Below are 18,744 nucleotides of genomic sequence, written 5' to 3' on the forward strand. Positions count from 1 at the left end.
AAGGTATTTTTTAAACCGGTAAATGCCCCCATTAATATCTTTTCCACAATAATTACATTTAATACAATTTTTATCATTTGGATTCGGGTTATAACCATACTTCCAACCCGGATCACCACTCCGTCTAGAACCTGGATAAGATACTTCCATAGAACAAAGCTTATTTTCATCATTTTCTAGTTCTTTAAAATTCAGAAGATGTCTAATCTCATCCCGAACTACTTCAGGAACCTTTGTACAAGAAGCAACATTACCTCTAACACCAACAAGGTATTTTTTGAATTGGCTAATACCTCTATTGGTATCTTTTTCACAAAAATTACACTTAATACAATTTTTATCATTTCGTTTTGAGTTGTACCCATACTTCCAACCCGGATCACTTTTCTAGGAGTAGCAGAAATAGATCTATGACAAGAATTTTGTTCTTATTTTTGTTTTACATAACTTATAAATTGCTAAATCTCCTCTCTGATAGCTTCAGGAACATTTTTACAAAGGGGTAACATCCCCCTTAATACCGACAAAATGTTTCTTAAACCGGTTTATGCATCCTTTTGTAACTTGTTCACAAAAATTGTATCTAACGCAATTTGTCATTTGGATTGGGGTTGTATCCATATTTTCAACCCGGATCTCCACTCCGACTAACTCCTGAAGAAGACATCTCAAAATAAAACAAGCAATCTAAAAAATGCACTTACTTTGGTTGCTCGAACTCCAAACTTTGAGAAACACTTCGATGATTCGATCCAATGAAATGTACTTTTTTGGAGATTTTTTTCTCTCAAAAAGTTTCTTGTGGGTTTAGGTTTCAAAAAAAACCCATCTTTTTAAACTTTTATATCTTAAAAAAAAAAAAATACTTTTCTGCCTCTAGGCAGGGAGCAAGCCCTGGGAGGCTGCTCAGGGACCACTGCCCCGTTTGGCCACCTAGGCAGCCGCCGCCTAGGCGCTGAGCGGTCCATTTTTTTGAACAATGGTTAGGATCGATGCATGTAAATTAACAAGTTAAGGAGCTAGATCCTAAGATACCTGGGATCATGATCCCATATCACTGGGATCAAGGTTTTGACTTGAAGGCATCTAAGCTCAACTATACATCAATGATCGAAAAGTCGCCTGCCAGGTCGCCAAGGCGGACTTTTTCAAAAAAAAACTAGGCATGGATAAGGCAGGCAGTATTAGGCAGAATCCTTTAGGCGCCTAAGGTGCCCGCCTAGGCGATGTAAAAGGCAGGTGCCTAGGCGCCACCTTGAGAGTATACTAATTAATTCGTAATTATTAATTTATTAATTTGTATTTAATAATTTATTGGTAATTATTGATCATTAATTTATCGAAAATGCTTCTTGCATGTGAAAGTAATTATTAATTTATTGGTAAACCAAAAAATTAGTATTAATTCGTAATTATTAATTTATCAAAAATTCTTTTTGCATGTAACATTAATTATTAATTTATTGATAAATCAAAAAATAATATTTATTCATAATTATTAGTTTATCGAAAATGCTTTTTACATGTAACAATAATTATTAATTTGTTGGTAAACAAAAAGATAGTATTAATTCGTAATTATTAATTTTTCAAAAATGCTTTTTGCATGTAACAGTAATTAATTTATTGGTAAACCAAAAGATAGTATTAATTGGTAATTATTAATTTCTCGAAAATGCTCTTTGCATGTAACGGTAATTATTAATTTATTGGTAAACCAAAAGATAATATAATTACAAATTATTAATTTCTCGAAAATGCTTTTTGCATGTGATAGCAATTAATTTTTTGGTAAACCAAAAAAATAGTAATAATTTGTAATTATTATTATATAATGTATACAATAAAATAAGGGGAGGTGTGGGGATCCAACTTAAAAAAAAAAGACAATGAGGGCCGCCTTTGGGTCTGGGCGTCCGCCTAGGCCGCCTTAGCTCCTAGGCAGTCCAGAGCCCTCACCGCTTATGCGACCGTCTACGCCTTCTTGAACATTGCTATACCCTAAAACGAGATCAATTACTAGCTTATGATAAAATTAGGATCGAGCCAATGCCTGCTCAAATCCATTATCATACACCTTCTCTTTTGATTAATGCGATAGTTATAGTACTCCAATTTACTGCAATAATGTAGCTTTATAATAAATTGGCTTACTATGATTTTTTTCTTTTTGAAACTGTTTAACTGTCAATTGCACGAATGCTCCACAGTTTAATATATTGTAAAGAAATTAATATACAATACTAAGGAGAGTAGCAGTAGCTAAATTAATAGTCTAGCTCCTCTCCATGGAGGGATCCTACAAGCATGTAGAACGTGATCCCATTTTATAGGGAGTGCGATGCCTATTTCCCTATATCCAGCTCCCTTTAACATCCCTTACAAGAACCACGGGATTGAGCTCCTAAGGTGCGTACGTGGCCTTACCCCCAAGGTTCCTATAACTATAGGGGAAATTTGAGGGGTTTCATTCATTTTTTATGCCTCTTAGATTTAATATAAAAGAATTATGAAAAGAATCTCCAAATTGACAAATCAAAGCTTTGAATTTCGGTCAATTCTTTCCATGCATGATCCACTATTTTTCTTATTTCTCTCTTACTTTTCAATTACCTTTGATAATATTAGATACATTTTCTTCTTTGTTCAACCCTCTATCATATCCAAGGATGGAAAATTTGCCCACCGAGTGCTGCGAGGCACCTAGGCAGCTAAAGGCTGCGGGCTCATCGCCAGCCCTAGTCAAGAGGGATGGGGGCGCCTAGGCATCCAGGTGCCCGCCTAGGCGGCCAACAAAAATTTAGAAAGAGAGCAGCGTAAATGGTAGTGGCCATTTAACACCCATAATAACAACACTAAGAGGAATATAATTTATAACCATCCTCACTCTTCTTCATTATAATTCTACAAGACAAGCACAAATGTGATTTGACCATGAGGGCCCTTATCAATCTTTTGACTGTCAATTCCTTTATTTGGTTTTTAGTTGTGGCTCCTCTTCCCTATTGAGCCTAATGGACTTGCTTTGAATAGTAATCTCTGCAATATATGATAGATATGGTAATGACTCCATGTCCATTTCTTTCAACTATTTTGCAATTTCAAAATTTTTGTTGCCCTTTCTGCAGCTTTAAAGAACTTTTCAAATTTTCTTACAGAAAGATTTCCTTGAATCTTTTTTAATATTCTTTCTTCAAAATGAGATATTCTCGGAACTTTTTTGTTCATCTTATTTTGCACAATCAGGTTTCCAGTTATTGTACATAGCCCTGAATGATCTATAATTATAGTGCCTAATCCAACTTGATGAACTCCCATCATCTATTTTTACAAAATTTGCAAAAACTAATTCTCTCCCATCTGTAGAGGTACCTCTAGGGCAGATTCTATGAGTTTTCTAGACCCATTCATCATTTCCAGTGTCTCCTTTTGGATAATGGATCCAATTATTCCACACTCCTTTGGTACAAGAATTTATATCTGCCCCAATATCTAAAAACGACCGCCTCTTCCCAATTTTATTTTCCATATATAGCAATTTTAGCTAGGATCAACAAAATAATGTTTGCTCAAATCATCTTTCTTATTGGTAAATGTGGTCCTTTTGCCAATAAGGTCTTAAATATTTTAAAAAAAAAAATGTCTAGAATCTCCTTCTGCAATAACTTTTGAAGCTTTACTTAATAGTTGAGATTTTGGATTCTTCCTCAGGAAAAACCACTGATTCGCCTTCAGAGTCATCAGTAATCATAAAGTTGAAAGATGTACCTTCTTTACTTGTACGCTCATGAGGTATTATGTTGGTCTTATCTGACAAACCTTATGTTGCTTCTTCAACCATATCAGCCCACATCATTTCTGTTTACCAGATAATCTCTTTCTTTGCTCTTCAATGCTTCCATCATCAAGTTTTGGAGCTGCAAGCCAGTTTGTCTTTTTCTTCTTTTATCCGCAATTTCCAACTGATTGTATCAATATCCCAAGGCTTCAGTTTTTGAAGTTTCTGCAAAACTGAGGAAAGCATACCAAATTTTGGAGCTACATATAATTCAGCCAAGGCATAGAAAGCTCCTCCAAAGGTAGCAAAAAACTTCTCCTCCCCGGGATTCTATTTCTGAAACAGTATATGCAACACAAGAGAGTACCCATTCTCGTTATTAATCTTTTAGGCGGAAATATAGCAAGTTGGACATGGTATAATAAGGTCCTGATCTGCTGGGAATGAATTAGCCATATGATGCTTGAGAAATTTTATATTGACCAATGATCTATTGTGACCATGAACATTAAGGCGAGACACTATATGTCCAATTTGGTTAGATACATTCACAAGCCATTCATAAATCATATGGAATAAGATGTGTAGAAAATATTGGAAACAAAGGAATTGAGTGGGATACATAAGCAAAGGAAATGTACTGTAAATTCCCACTAAACTTCTGCAAGTGCAAATAGGAATCCTGAAGAATAAGTCCAGATTACCAAAATATAGTTTTTTATTTGTTGTCCTCGAGGAGAATAAGTGCTATTTTTCATAATGTCAAATGGATGTCAGCATAAGGGGAAATTGAGTGGGATACCAGAAGAAAGGTATGCCCTAATAACGTATCAAGGGAATCTTTCAATGATTTCTTATGGTACACCAAGTCACCAACTGGGATGATCACTTATGTAGTTATTTCCAAAGTACTATTACAGAAAGAGATAAAATCAGAAACACAAAGATGAAATAGTAGCCAATGAGGTGACTACCATAAAATCGTGAAGAATTTATTTAAAAAGCTTATTATTCGAAAACAAATAGAAGTGCCCAACTTCCCAGTATAAGAAAAAGGATTTCTCTTATCTCACAAAGAAGATTATAAGGCTCTTCCAGAAGATTGGGAAGAATAACATTTACTTAGTTTACAATTTCCCTCCCTCCCTCCCTCCCTTCCAAACTATCTGATATATGGTGCAACCATTATTCCATAAACCTGAACCTAAACTGATGTATGGTGCCAACTAACAACCCCTCTGATATATGGTGCCAACATTATTCCTTTAGCCTAAACCTAAACTGATATATGGTGCAAAATAAAAATATCAAATTCTTTTTTTTTGTGTTGGTTATACTTGTTACAAATTCACCATCTCCTTTCTAATATTTCTCCGTGTGACTTTACTTTGTAAATGGTTACTTATTAGGAATCCAATTTATAAGATCTAAGTGGGTAATTTTAACATATAAAGAAAACTAATTTTTTAAAAGGAGGACTCGAGCTTGGACTCCCTAGAGACATAAGCACGAGTCGCCCGGTTCATCTCGGCCAAGTTGGAACAAGATTAATAAAAAATGTCGAAAGCAAGATGAGACTCAGGCAAGTCCCTACTTTTCAAGGGTTTGCAATAGTCCAGAGCCAAGCTGACTTGTCATCACTTGGGATTCGCTCGAGTTAGCTCAATGATTTTTTTAACACTAAACCACGTATTTGTTATAGGATATCGTGGAACTACTGAGGATTTGTTGAGGAATGGCGATGAGCATATTATTGAGTTACCGAGAATTGACCGAGCAAATGCCAATTAATCTCTGAGTTGTTGAGTAGGTAAACTGGGGAGGAAGAGTTGGGGAAGTGTACGGCTACCATGATTGGTCTGTTTATCACATATTTTATCCACTAGCCAAAATCATATTTGACATACTTGGGGATTATTACTTGTTTCTGTAGCTAATTTCTAGCATCACAGATCCTCCACCACACTGTACCAATAGGCCATGATGAAGTTCTTTCAGTTTCCTTATTCCTAGTCCCCATTTCCTCTTCGGCTTGCAAACCACCTCCACATCTCTCCAGCTAGTCCTCCTGCTTCTCAAAGCATGCCACACAGGAATTTTCATATCAGTCTTTCAATATGATTGCAAAAAGAACTTGGCATAGCAAAAGAAACATGCCATAGATGGGTAAATTGGAAAGGATCAATTTGATCAATATAGACCTACCAGCCACTGAGAGGAACTATATTCCCAAGAATCCAATATCCCATTCCCCAACGGTTTCCTTTACACAAAGGGAGGCCAAGATCTTGTTCGGAAGACTTTCAGTTTCACATCCCATACACATTGCCAAGTCCTTCAAGTTTCATCCTAAAGTGCCACCTCCCATTAGCTTGGTCATGGCCACGTTAACCTCTAAAACCCTGAGACCACTTCGAAACACCTTAAGAGAAGTCATAAGTTCCTTATTTCTTCCCTACTAGCATCAGACAACAATGTAGCAAACTCTCATCTACAAGTCTTAAAGTCTTCTCTTCTTTCCTTTTCCCCCCTTTAGGGTGAATGCACTCCTCTTATCATACTGCTAAAGGTTTCTGCGACTATGGCAAACAAAAATGGTCACAAGAGGTCACTCTGCCAGAATCCCCAAGAACTTGGGAAGAATCCCATTGAAAATCCAATCACCAATATTGAGAAACTTGTCGAAGATAAACATCCCCTGGTCCAACCTCTCCAATTTTCACCAATCCCCACAAATCTTAGGTTTACCAAGAAAGGACCAATTGACATGGTCCTATGCCTTCTCAAGGTTGATTTGTATACGACAGGTATGCGTTAACAATGTCTGGAGTTAATGCATTATTGGGATACTAATGCCCCAACCAGTATTTGCCCGTCTTTAACAAACGCAAACTGTTGGGCATATAACCTGTTTGAGAACAAACAACCATTCCCCAACGTTTTCCCATACACAAAGGGAGGCCAAGATCTTGTTCGGAAGACTTTCAATTTCACATCCCATACACATTGCCAAGTCCTTCAAGTTTCATCCTAAAGTGCTACCTCCCATTAGCTTGGTCATGGCCATGTTAACCTCTAAAACCCTGAGACCACTTCGAAACACCTTAAGAGAAGCCATAAGTTGCTTATTTCTTCCCTAGTAGCATTAGACAACAATGTAGCAAATTCTCATCTACAAGTCTTAAAGTCTTCTCTTCTTTCTTTTTCCCCCCTTTGGGTGAATGCACTCCTCTTATCATACTGCTAAAGGTTTCTGTGACCATGCCAAACAAAAATGCCCAAAAGAGGTCACTCTGCCAAAGTCCCCAAGAACTTGGGAAGAATCCCATTGGAAATCCAGTCACGAAATATTGAGAAACTTGTCGAAGATAAACGTCCTCTGTTCCTCTCCAAATGGCCTCCGTAGCCAATCCCCGCTCTCTGATGATATTTGCATAAAGCAATGTCATATATCAATGAGTCTAATTCTTTCTCATCTGTGAAGCGATTTTGGAGATAACTCACTACTGCTCCTTCAGATTGCTCATTCCTTAAATTTTTGATGGGAACATGAATCTTGAAACTCACTTATTTAAATTGAGATTTCCCAATAAGCTTTCCAGCAGAATTTGAAAAACTATGGACAAAGATGTATTTAGCTGCTCCTTCAGTTTGCTCATGCCTTAAAATTTTTTATGGGAACATGAATCTTGAGACTCACTTATTAAAATTGAGATTTCTGCAGCTTGCCAGATCCTTTGCGAACACTATGGATTATCAATGGTGCTACGCCCAGGCTCCGTGTTAACCTGCTGATCACTTACATCACAGGACTCAATCTGCTGCCTGCTCCGATTCTTATTCGCTGTCTCATCTCACTACAGCGACCCTGCCTTCCTCTTGTTGAAAGATGAAACGGAGGACGGGGAAGTCAAGCTACTACTGTCCGGCTTCCTCAACGAAATGTCACCTCCTGAGCCAACGCTTGCTGGAGTCAAAGTCCTACTAAATATAGGAAGAGTAGAAGTGGGTAGTGGCACTGGGTGGACGGTATATGCGCCCTTAAGTGCTATTACTAGCCATTCCGGATGAGCAGTTGATTCAGCAGTCTCTAGCTCCTTGGCTTGATGGCGAAGCAAGGAATGAAGCTAGCTTATCTAGTGAGGCAGGAAGGCTCCTCCAACTACTGCTGCTACTACTGCCTATCTCTTTTTTCTTTCAAGTAAAAGAAGTTAAGTCCTCTCAGTCACCTAGCAGTAACCTTCCTCCACAACCACTACCGAAAGAGAAGGAATTCTCTGTGATCTAAAGCCTTCCACTAGCGCCTTCACCCATAACTAACTAATGACACCTCTCTAACTTCCGGCTTTCAAGAGTTTTGGGCCCGGTGAACAAACATATTCTTTCTACGAATGCTAGCCCAATAAGCTTTGCAGCACAATTTGAAAAACTATGAACAAAGATGCATTTGGTTAATTAACTCAATTCTCACTAGTTTCTTGCCATAATAGGGATCCTTAGCACGACAGTTGCAAAGATCCTTACAAGAACAGATGTCTCCCAAAATTGATTTGATTTGAGTTGCTGAACAACCAGAAAAATAAATGATGTGAACAAGCCCAAAATATGTGAAACTTCTCATTTCCAGTCATTGACCAATACCATCAGAATTAGGGATCAATGTCCTAGAGTTGACGATACAGGACTCTCATATATATTATAATTGAAGGAAACTACATTGAATAAGCTGCTTCATTAATTAAGTTATAAACTCCATCACATCAAAGATAATCTGTTGAAGACTTATGAGGCTTAAAAGACCAATATTGGACCTGAATTAATTGCATGATTAACCCCAAGGGGTGCATACAAGACACTTCACAATGAAATTAACTACGTAAAAAATTTACATATGCAGATGACTCTCCCTCTTAAACTCAATTTAAAAGTTTTTCCAGAAATTAAAGGCGATAATTGTGGGTCGTTGCAGGGTGACAATCTTGGATCAATGGTTTAACGAAAATCATTGATTAATTCTAAAAATATAATGAATCCACCACAGAATAACACTAACATTCCAATGATGAGTAGGATTTGACCAAGTAAATGTTACACCAAGATCTATAGGAGGTTCCAAAGCCCTATATTCTCACATGCCATTATTTATCATGATACGCTATAGCCTACATGACAGTGAACTTTAAAAATTGAGTGCCTCCCTCTTACTCTTATGTGCTTTGATGAAGACCTCAAGATAGATGAAACAGGTAAGTCTTGAGCATTTTAGGAGTACTGGTCTAACTAGTCAGTGGCAAAGAACTTGATTTGGTGTCCAATTCGGTAAGTGTCGAAACCGAGTGAACTTGCTGACTCAATAGTTGACCCCTAAAATCTCAGGAGTCTGACAAAATTATTTTGTGAATAAAGGTTTAAGAAAACAAGGCATTATAGTGGGTTTGAAACCCAGCTATTCACCGAAACCTGTGATGCCTCCACATTGCATGAAACATCTATAATTCTAAAATACATGTAAAAATGTACATAAAATGAAAACTTGGCCACAAGCCAAGTTTTCATTTATAAAAGTCACCCCACAGGACTATGCAATCGGGATAGGCAAGTTTCTCCTACTTGAAACAAATCTTTATTCACTGGTTTCATCATTTAAGCGTGCTTTATAGAGAATCCAGCAATTCTATTATCAACAATAGTAGTGTTGATTTCAATAAAATAAGGAAATATGTCATAAATATTTAATTCCACGATACAAGGGTTGTGGAATGATCACGAACTCAAGGAACCATTAAGGATATCTCTAATTTGTCAAGTAATACAATAATTAGTGGGCATGGAACTTGTGATTGGATGAGACTTCAAACTGGGTGCAATCTCCCATTTAGATCAAGGTTTAAAAAAGTGTATCGGTCACCCGAATCGTTCACACCCATACCCATGTCAGATCGGTGGATCGGATCGGAGAATTAGCCAAATCGGAAAATATTGTCCCAAAAAGTTTTCAAAAAATCTCTAAAAATAGTGTTCTTTTAATCTCTTAAATAAATTAGGAGTGGTGCATTATGTATTTTCATTATTTTGTAAAACTAGGTGAATACTGACGTTGTTTTATTGTTTGAATGTCCGTATATTTATTAATTAGAATATAATATTATAATATTGTATCAAAATAATTTAAAAATATAAAAAATTATAAGAATAAAAAAAAAATTCCCATTAAATGTGAAATTAGTATCAAATCAAAGTATCAAACACTTATTAATTTCTTTTACTCATCCAAAATTCTCACAACCTAACTAACTGTAATATCATATACCAAAATTGAAAGTTGGTTTATATTTTATAATTATTTTACTATACAAACAAGAACAAATCTAAAATGGCTTATAATATCATCTGATTAAAAAATCTTATTTAGAACTATAAGAAAAATAATACATTACATAATTTATAATGCAAATAAATTAATAGTAAAATACAAGAATTGGTTATTAATATATAATTGTTTATTATAATATTATAATAAAATAAATATAATTAATTTGAAACAAATAATTTTTATTTTATATACTATTTCATGTAGACGAACTTGCCCTTGTATAAGCAAGAGAGACATGAAGCAATCAAGCAATGGAAATGTAGTGAATTAATTTTAGGACTATAATTTTGGGGATGTAACCTCTTCAACGGGTAGTTAATCTCAATTAAAAACATTCTTAATCACACACTCTATGAACTTAAAGAAAATATCTAGAGATTGAAAAGAGGCCGTCCAATTTTTAGATGGTGAGATCTATGTGTTAGAATAGTCAAATTTCACTTTTTTTTTTCTTTTTGGAATGATCATCTTGCGATTCTTAGATGGTTTCCAAAATTTTCTATTAAAAAAATATCTAAAATAGGTCATCTAACAGAGGCAGTAGAAATGAACTATAGTTACCCGAATCGTCTATGACGGTAGCACTTCCATTTCGGAATCTCGATTCGGTATTCCCCGGACGAAAGTCGATTCTAAAAGAAAGGAATCACTTTTCCATTTTTTGTAGAACGCGATTCCACCTAATTTAGAAATCTCGATTTCAGGATTGTCGGAATCAAGATTCCAATCGAGGACTCTGTGATTCTTAGCTACACAAGAATGCGAGTCTGCTTGTGAGAAACGTTGATTCCAAATTTTTTGGAATTATGAATCCATGTTGTTTGGAATCAAGTTTCTATATCGCAAACATCGTGATTCCTAGCTACACAACAATGTGATTCTACTTATGCTAAACGTTGATTCAAAGTATTAAGGAATTGCGAATCCATGTTGACAGGAAGCAATGTGAGCATAGGGAGAGCAGAAGCCCTTCGATGTGTGCTTAATCATGAGTGAGCGCAACATGTATGAGAGCGTGAGAGAATTTGAAGTTGTTGCACATGGCAATAAAATCAAATTTTAAAATATGAGTAATATGTGAGCATAGGGAGAGCAGAAACTCTTTAATGTGTCATCAATCATGAGTGAGCGCGACATGTATGAGAGCGTGAGAGAACTTGAAGTTGTTGTACACGGCAATAAAATCAAAATTTTAAATATAAGTAATATGTTAAATTTTTTATTTTCTTAATAACTAATTTCCATCTTTCATTCCATGTTACTTTTTAAAAACTCTTACCAAGAATAAATAATGCTAAAAAAATATGTTACTTCAAATTTAATAAAGTTTGGTAAATGGTGTGGGTACTAAACTACTAATGTAATAATGTTTAATATATGATGGGCACCGTCATTTCTTCAAGTTGAATAAGAGGATAAAAATTCTTTTCTTTAAGTAAAATAAGAAGATAATAAGGATATGAGTGAAGTGCCATGTGTGGTGTTTTAGGTTAAATTAATCATTAAATATCAAAGAAATTGACTAAAAATTGAATAACTCAATTTTCAAAAGTCAAAAGACTCAAAACTATATTTAAAAAGAAAAATTACTATGTCATGTACTTATTTTATAATTTAAGGAAAGGCGATAAAGGGAGCTTTCCCTTGTTCTCACTCCTTGTATACCGTAGACTAGCTCCAGACCTTGTAGGCATAATAGGGTTATCGGTAGACCAAGTCCATTGTATGGGATTACCCACAAAGATATCATAAAGGTTGACATTAGTACTTGGAGTCTTGGACTGATTTTATACAGATCAAAATTCGATCTTGTAGTAATGGGTAAATTTATATATTTTCCGGATACTTCTCTCATATACCGTTGGGAATTGGTTCGCAATTCTAGTAAGGGGAGAATCTTGACTCTAAAATGGGGAGAATCACGATTCCGGAATGGTGAGAATGTTGATTCCAAGTTGATGGGAACAACGATTCTAGAATTTTAGGAATCACGATTCCATATTTTTATGAATCACGATTCCATCAACAACCGAAACCAGTGGGGTCATGTGTGATTCCATATAGGTATGAAATGCAATTCCAACATGAAAGGACATCGATTCTTGCAAATAGGAAACACGATTCTTAATTTTTCGAGTCGCGATTTTGAAATAGTGAGAATCATTTTTCTCAAATCCGAATTGTACTGACAATGATTCCTAGATTCTGAAACTTCTGATACACGCGATTCGAAATCACAGACGTTTCCAACAACTATAAAATGAACTGTACTCCCCAAGAAACATAGTATACATGCTCCCTAGTTATTTCATATGGTGTGAGGTTTATGGAAGAAAATGAGACCGTTGAAGGTGTTCGTAATTTGAAAAGGGTATTATCGTTATTTTTTAAACTTCAGGTTTACTTTTATATTTTGAAATCCACAAAATGTACCACATCGCGTTAAATCGAGTAAGATTTAAGAGGTTCTCCAACGCCCACTTCACCTTGTGCCATTGTTAATGGAAATATAAAAATAATCCCACATCGAAGGATTTGGGGAGAACCAGTCACTATAAAAACGTCAACTCTACATCTACATTAACATTTGTGCTCATGAGGTGTGCATGACGCTGGGAGATAGTCGAGCGTTGGGCAAGGTTAAATGTGCTGACGTCATGACACAGACTCGATGATGTCAGATTCAATCCATGAGGTCATGACTCGCAAATCCCTACAGTGAAATCGCCGAATCCCGTTTTATGCTAAGATCTGGGACAGTGCAACCGATTCCCAATTTAGATCGCCCAATTCCAGATCGGGTCATCGATTTTTCAAATACTATTTTAGATTATCATTTGAAAACCCCACCTCACTATGGAAGATTTTGAAAATATGCGCTTCGTACAAAAATAGAAAAGAGAAGTTCCCTCAAACCTAAATTATTCCCCCATCTAGATGTTGACAAATTATTCAACACTTGGCCAATAAAAAAATACTGAATAATAAGTAAAGTGACGTAATTAAAGGTAAAATTAAAAAATTAATAACATTAGTGAACTCACATAAAGAGCGTAGGACCCAATGCAAACGGTAGTCTGGTTTGGCAGAGGGTTGCCACATATAAACAAAGTACTTTGGTCCATTTGGGCATTGTGCACATTGAGTTCATGTAGTGTCGAATGATCTCCAAAAGATGAGTTCCTCTAAAGATTAACAATCTGAAGCCCATGGCATTCTTCTCTTTGTTGGCTAAATCAGAAGAAGGTTTTCTGAAGTTCTATGATACGAAGGCTCAAAGCATTCCTCCCTTTTCATTCACTAAGTCATGATGAAACCACCTGGGCCTTAGAGGAGGCTCAGGCTGTAGAGCTAGAGGAGCCAGGAGGAAAAATCCTCTGTTATCCCCATGTATTGAAAAAGATAGAAAAGAAGGAAAATACCAAACAAAAAATAAGAAAACAGCTATAAAATCATCTCTTCAAAACTAGAATCATTATGCACACTTCAAGCTTGAAAAGGAACTACAATGCCAATATCTTTAGTATACAAGGCTAGTTCAAAAGATAGTCCTAAAGCTCCAGAACAGGAATCCCAAGTTCAGAGCAAGCATCCACAAATGAGGCAGAACACCGAAACACCAACATGATAGAATTTGCAAAAATATAACACCAATTGAAGAAATGTAAAGGCCAAAAAATGAAAACCAAAAGCCTTCCCTTTAAAAAAAGAGTAACAAAACAACTGCATCCAAGGATTTGCTTAGCTCGTAAAGAGCAAAGAGACCATAACCCAACAGAGTTCACCACCACATCCAGCCACATTTGAGGCCACAAGATTCAGATGAAACCATGATCTAAATACAAGTATCCATCAAAAAAAGCATCCACAAAAATAATAATAATAATAATAATCAGCAAACGCGATAAGTTCCAGAATGCAGCAACGATACAATGCAGTTTAACCAGTAAAAGCATTTACAGCCATAAATTTACATAGAAAGAAATCGATAATGTTTTTCAGCAATGGCAATATATCCCAGATCCGTAAACTGAAAGCCTACGCAACTCCTCTTAAAAAAAAAAAAGCCCTAATCCGGAATCAAAGGAAGAAGAGAAATGAGGTGAATAAATCAGAGGAAAAGTAAGTTAGAAAGCTCACAGTGCTTCTTCTTCTTTCAGCTGCAATGGCGAAGCCAAAGGCAACAAGACTGAGGACCACTACCAGGAGGAGGACTAGGGTTGAGGCCTTGCCCTCACTCATGGTGCTGCAAAAATGAGCCTCTCTCTCTCTCTCTCTCTAGTCCTAAAAAGCAAGAGGACCACTATTAGAGTGAAGCAACTTTTTCTCTCTCTACTGCATAAAACATGGTTCTACCGCTCTCTCTCTCCATGTTAAATGGGAAACCTCTGTTTCACTTGCGGCTTTACCTTGCGAGGACAAGCTTTTTCTCTCTCTTCACTGCTCTCCACCGGAACAGTGCAATGTATTGGCCACTCCTTTAAAGGATAGAGAGAGGGGAACAATACCATGGGTTGGCCACTCTTTTAAAGTAAAGAGAAAGGAGAAAACTTTCTCTCACCAACAATACGGAGTGCGCCGACAAGCACCCGATCGGAGTGTTCCTCTCATTTTATTGTTTCGAAAAGGGTAGCCGTTTATATAGAGCCGAGGTTCCAAACAATCAAAGTAAATCGATACTTTCAAATAGTGTGGGAGATGTGGTTTTAATATTAGAAATCGTCTTACAATATATTTATATTTTTAATTATAAAATTTAAAATTTTTAAAATAGTGTAGATTGTATAAGTCTATCAAAACTTTAAAATCTTGAAAATTAACGGTCTAAAAAATATATTATAATGTACATTATTTGCAAAACTTAAAATTTTTTATATCCATTCAATTTGATGTCGAGACGATCAATTTAAAGATATTTAAAAATCAAAACAACCGCTTCAAGTGAAAATTTTGAATGAGGGTTTGCTTAGGGCCTAGGCTCCATTTTAACTTTTTCTTGAAAAGTAGAAGGGATGAGTAGGAATGAACGTGGGAAAGGGACGCGAATGTCTCCACTGGTCCCACCCTCATTTATTAGCGCGCCAAAAAGAGAGTCACCCCGGCAAAATTTGTGAAATTTGAAATAACAAAAGAGTTCATGCTCCAGAGGGAGCATACTACCTATTTTACTCGTTCAGGAACCCATTATGTGAGTATTTGCAGGACCTTAAATTTTTGAAAACGTAACCTCCTCAACTCAAATGCTAAACTTAAACAAAAAAGAATTTACAAATCCTATTCTTTATGGACTTGAAGTAAATAATCTCCTTTGGGAAACCGATTTCGTGAGTATTTCTAAGACCTCAAATTTTGAAAACGTAACCTCTTCAACTCATATGCTAAAGTTAATAAAAAATTTACGAACACCATTCAATTTGGGCTTGAAGAAAATAATGTTTTCAAAATTGAACTAAAAGCATCAAAAATTTTAAGTGTAACATCTAAAGGCTTGTTTGGATACATGGATTTTAAGGCATGAATTCTTAATATTTTGGATTTTGCCAAAAGCCAATCGTTTGGATTGCTTAACGACTAGGATACTTAAAATCAGGAAAATCAAAATCATGGAAATAAGACTTAGTTTTTTATGATTTCACTTCCACACCAAAACATGTTTTTTTGCATTTCAAAGGCCTATGGATTTCACTCATTGGCTCCCTCGACCCAAAACATAGGGGGCATTTGGTAGCTATAAAATTTTAGAGAGAGAAAGTATCTAAATTTTGTAAAGAGAGAAACTATCTCAAATTTTAACTTTTAGAGAGTCAAAGTATGTTACAATTTTAGAGAAAGAAAGAATATTAAAATTTTAGAGAGTGAAAGTTTCAATTTTTTTAGAGAGATGAACTATCTAAAAATTGTAGAGATAAAACTATCTCAAATTTTAACTTTTAGAGAAAGAAAGTATGTTAAATTTTTAGAGAGAGTATGTTAAAAGTTTAGAAAGAGAAAATACCAAATTTTTTAGAGAGATAAACTATCTCAAAATTTAAGAGAGAGAAACTATATCAAATTTTAATTTTTAGAGAGATAAAGTATGTTAAAATTTTAGAGAGAAAAAATACGTTAAAATTTTAGAAAGAGAAAGTACTAAATTTTTAAGAGAGATGAACTATCTTAGAATATTAGAGAGAGAAATTATCTCAAATTTTAACTTTTAGAGAGAGAAAGCATGTTAAAATTTTAGAGAGAGCATCAAAAAATTTAGAAAGAAACTATCTCAAATTTTAAGTTTTAGAGAGAAACTATCGTATTTTAGAGAGAGAAAGTACATGCAAATTTTTAGAGAAAGAAACTATATCAAATCTTAAGTTTTAGAGAGAGAAAGTATTCTTAAAATTGTAGAGAGAGAAAGTATTCTTAAACTTTTAACGAGAAATTATTATAAATTCTAGAAAGATAAACTGCCAAAAAAAATTTAGAGAGATAAATATTTAGATAGAGAAACTATCTCAAATTTTGAGTTTTATAAACTATCCCGAATTTGGAATTTTAGAGAGAGAAAATATATTAAAATTGTAAAGATAAAAGTTATATCAAAGTTTAGAGAGAGAAACAACCTAAAAAAATTTGGAGATAGATACTATCTCAAAATTATTGGGGAGAGAAACTATCACAAACATTATGTTTTAGAGAGAGAAAGTATCTAAAAATTTTGAAGAGATAAACAATATCAAGTTTTAGATAGAGAAAGTACATGAAATTTTTAGAGAGAGAAACTGTCTCAAAAAATTTAGAGAGAAACAATCTCAATTTTAGGTTTTAGAGAGAGAAAGTATATCAAATTTTTTAAACTTCAGAGAGAGAAAGTATATCAAATTTTAGAGAAAAAAACTATCTCAAATTTGAAGTTTTAGAAAGAGAAAGCACCTTACAATTTAAGGGAGTAACTATATCAAATTTTAGAGAGAGAAAATATATAAAAAATTTAGATACAAAAATTTTAGAGAGAAGTTATCTCAAAATTTAGTTTTTAGAAAGACAAAGTATCTTAAAATTTGAAAGGACAACTATATCATATTTTAGTGAGAGAAACTACTTAAAAATGTTGAGAGAGAGAAACTATATCAAAATTATTGAAGAGGGGGACTATCTCATGTTTTAAGTTTTAGAGAGAGAGTATCTTAAATTTTAAAAAGAGAAACTATATTAAATTTTAGGGAGCGTAAAGCACCTAAAAATTTTAGAGAGCAAAATTATCTCAAAAATGTTAGATTGACAATTTCCACTTTTAAATTTTAGATAGAAACTATATTAAATTTTAGAGAGAGAAACCATATCAAATTTTAGAGAGAGAAACTATATCAAAAATTTTATAGATATACTATCCCAAATTTTGAGTTTTAGAGAGAGAAAGTATATAAAAATTTGAGAGAGAGAAATTGCATCAAGTTTTGTTACCAAACAATGGACATGGAAGTGATTGCAAGGAATCCATGAATATTGTATAGTTTATCCAAACAAGAGATTTGATGACTTTATGACAAAAATCCATATTGAAAATCCATACATTTTTTTGGATTTTAAATATCTAAGATTCCTAATTTCCTCCTATCCAAACGGACCCTAAGTGTTACAAAATTCAAATTTTTATCTTTTTTTTTTTAATTAAGGGAGTGATTTGTATAAGGATGAGTCCCTCAACAATCAAAAGTAAAGCGCACCTTCAGATAGCATTGAAAGATGTGTCAGTACTAGAAATCTTTGTGATGGCTTGAAAATTTATTTTCGTCTCTAATTATAAAATTTATGTAGAGATAGAGATAGTAGAAATAGTCGAGGAGATATAGATAGTTGATGATAGTTTTTAATTTTAAGTTTATCTTGTATTTGATATAGATATCTATCTTAATAAACCTAGATTAGTTCATTATTATCAATAACTGATTAGCCCTATATGTATTGGGGGACTCTGCATATTCGTAATGAATCAATACACAATTATTTTCTTAGAGGATTCAGATGTTTAACATGGTATCAGAGCTTGCCGATCTATTGCTGACCCATGGATTGTTCCATTATCGGATTTCCCTAGTTCAGCAACGTTCATTATTTGCTGGTTGGTTGAGCACGTGCTAGAGAGAGAAGGTCGAAGACATATTTCTCCCTCTCTTTATTTCAATGGTTGTTGCAGAACTTGAGCATATTGCAAGATTTGGGCACGTCATCTTTTTGTAATAGTTTTGTTGCAAGGCTTCCATCAAAGACTCCAGCAACTTTTGCAATTGTTTTGTTGCAAAGCCTTATCATCTTTTTTTTGCAAACAATGTGTTGCAAAGAGTTTTGCATCACCAACTAAAGAGGTACCTGCCATTTTGGGCTCCTGCAGAGTTTTGCATCACAGAATAAGTCATGTTGTAAGCATATTTGTTGCCTTAACCTAACAAGTTGGCGAGCCAAGATTTTTGTGGTTTTGCTGTCTTCTTAATCTATGCAACAATTTTTTTTTTCTCCTCTAATTGTAAGGCTGTTGTCTCTCTTTCGATTCCTCTGGTCGCAATTGCATATCTCTCTTACTTGTTCTCAAACTATCTTTGGCCGAGGGTTTCTTCTT

General features: G+C 34.7%; 1 protein-coding gene across 2 annotated transcripts in view; it reads right to left on the reverse strand.

Annotated features, from left to right (window-relative positions):
- LOC18432106 (sodium/hydrogen exchanger (DUF1218)) overlaps nt 1-14,464 on the reverse strand; it is a 32,822-nt gene extending 18,358 nt beyond the window's left edge. The window contains exons 1-2 of one of the 2 annotated variants that reach the window (XM_020665962.2): nt 14,292-14,464; nt 3,769-4,114 (exon numbers count right to left, since the gene is read on the reverse strand). In XM_020665962.2, the coding sequence (XP_020521621.1) occupies nt 3,769-3,789 (21 nt within the window). In that variant the 5' untranslated portion in view covers nt 3,790-4,114; nt 14,292-14,464. The remainder of the gene's footprint in view (nt 1-3,768; nt 4,115-14,291) is intronic. The other variant, XM_006842218.4, reaches the window with a different exon arrangement.
- Nucleotides 14,465-18,744: the final 4,280 nt, after the last annotated feature.

Source organism: Amborella trichopoda, chromosome 13 (genome assembly GCF_054954075.1).
Source record: "Amborella trichopoda isolate Santa Cruz 75 chromosome 13, AtrichopodaSantaCruz75HAP2 v2.0, whole genome shotgun sequence".
In the NCBI taxonomy this organism is placed as follows: Eukaryota; Viridiplantae; Streptophyta; class Magnoliopsida; order Amborellales; family Amborellaceae; genus Amborella; species Amborella trichopoda.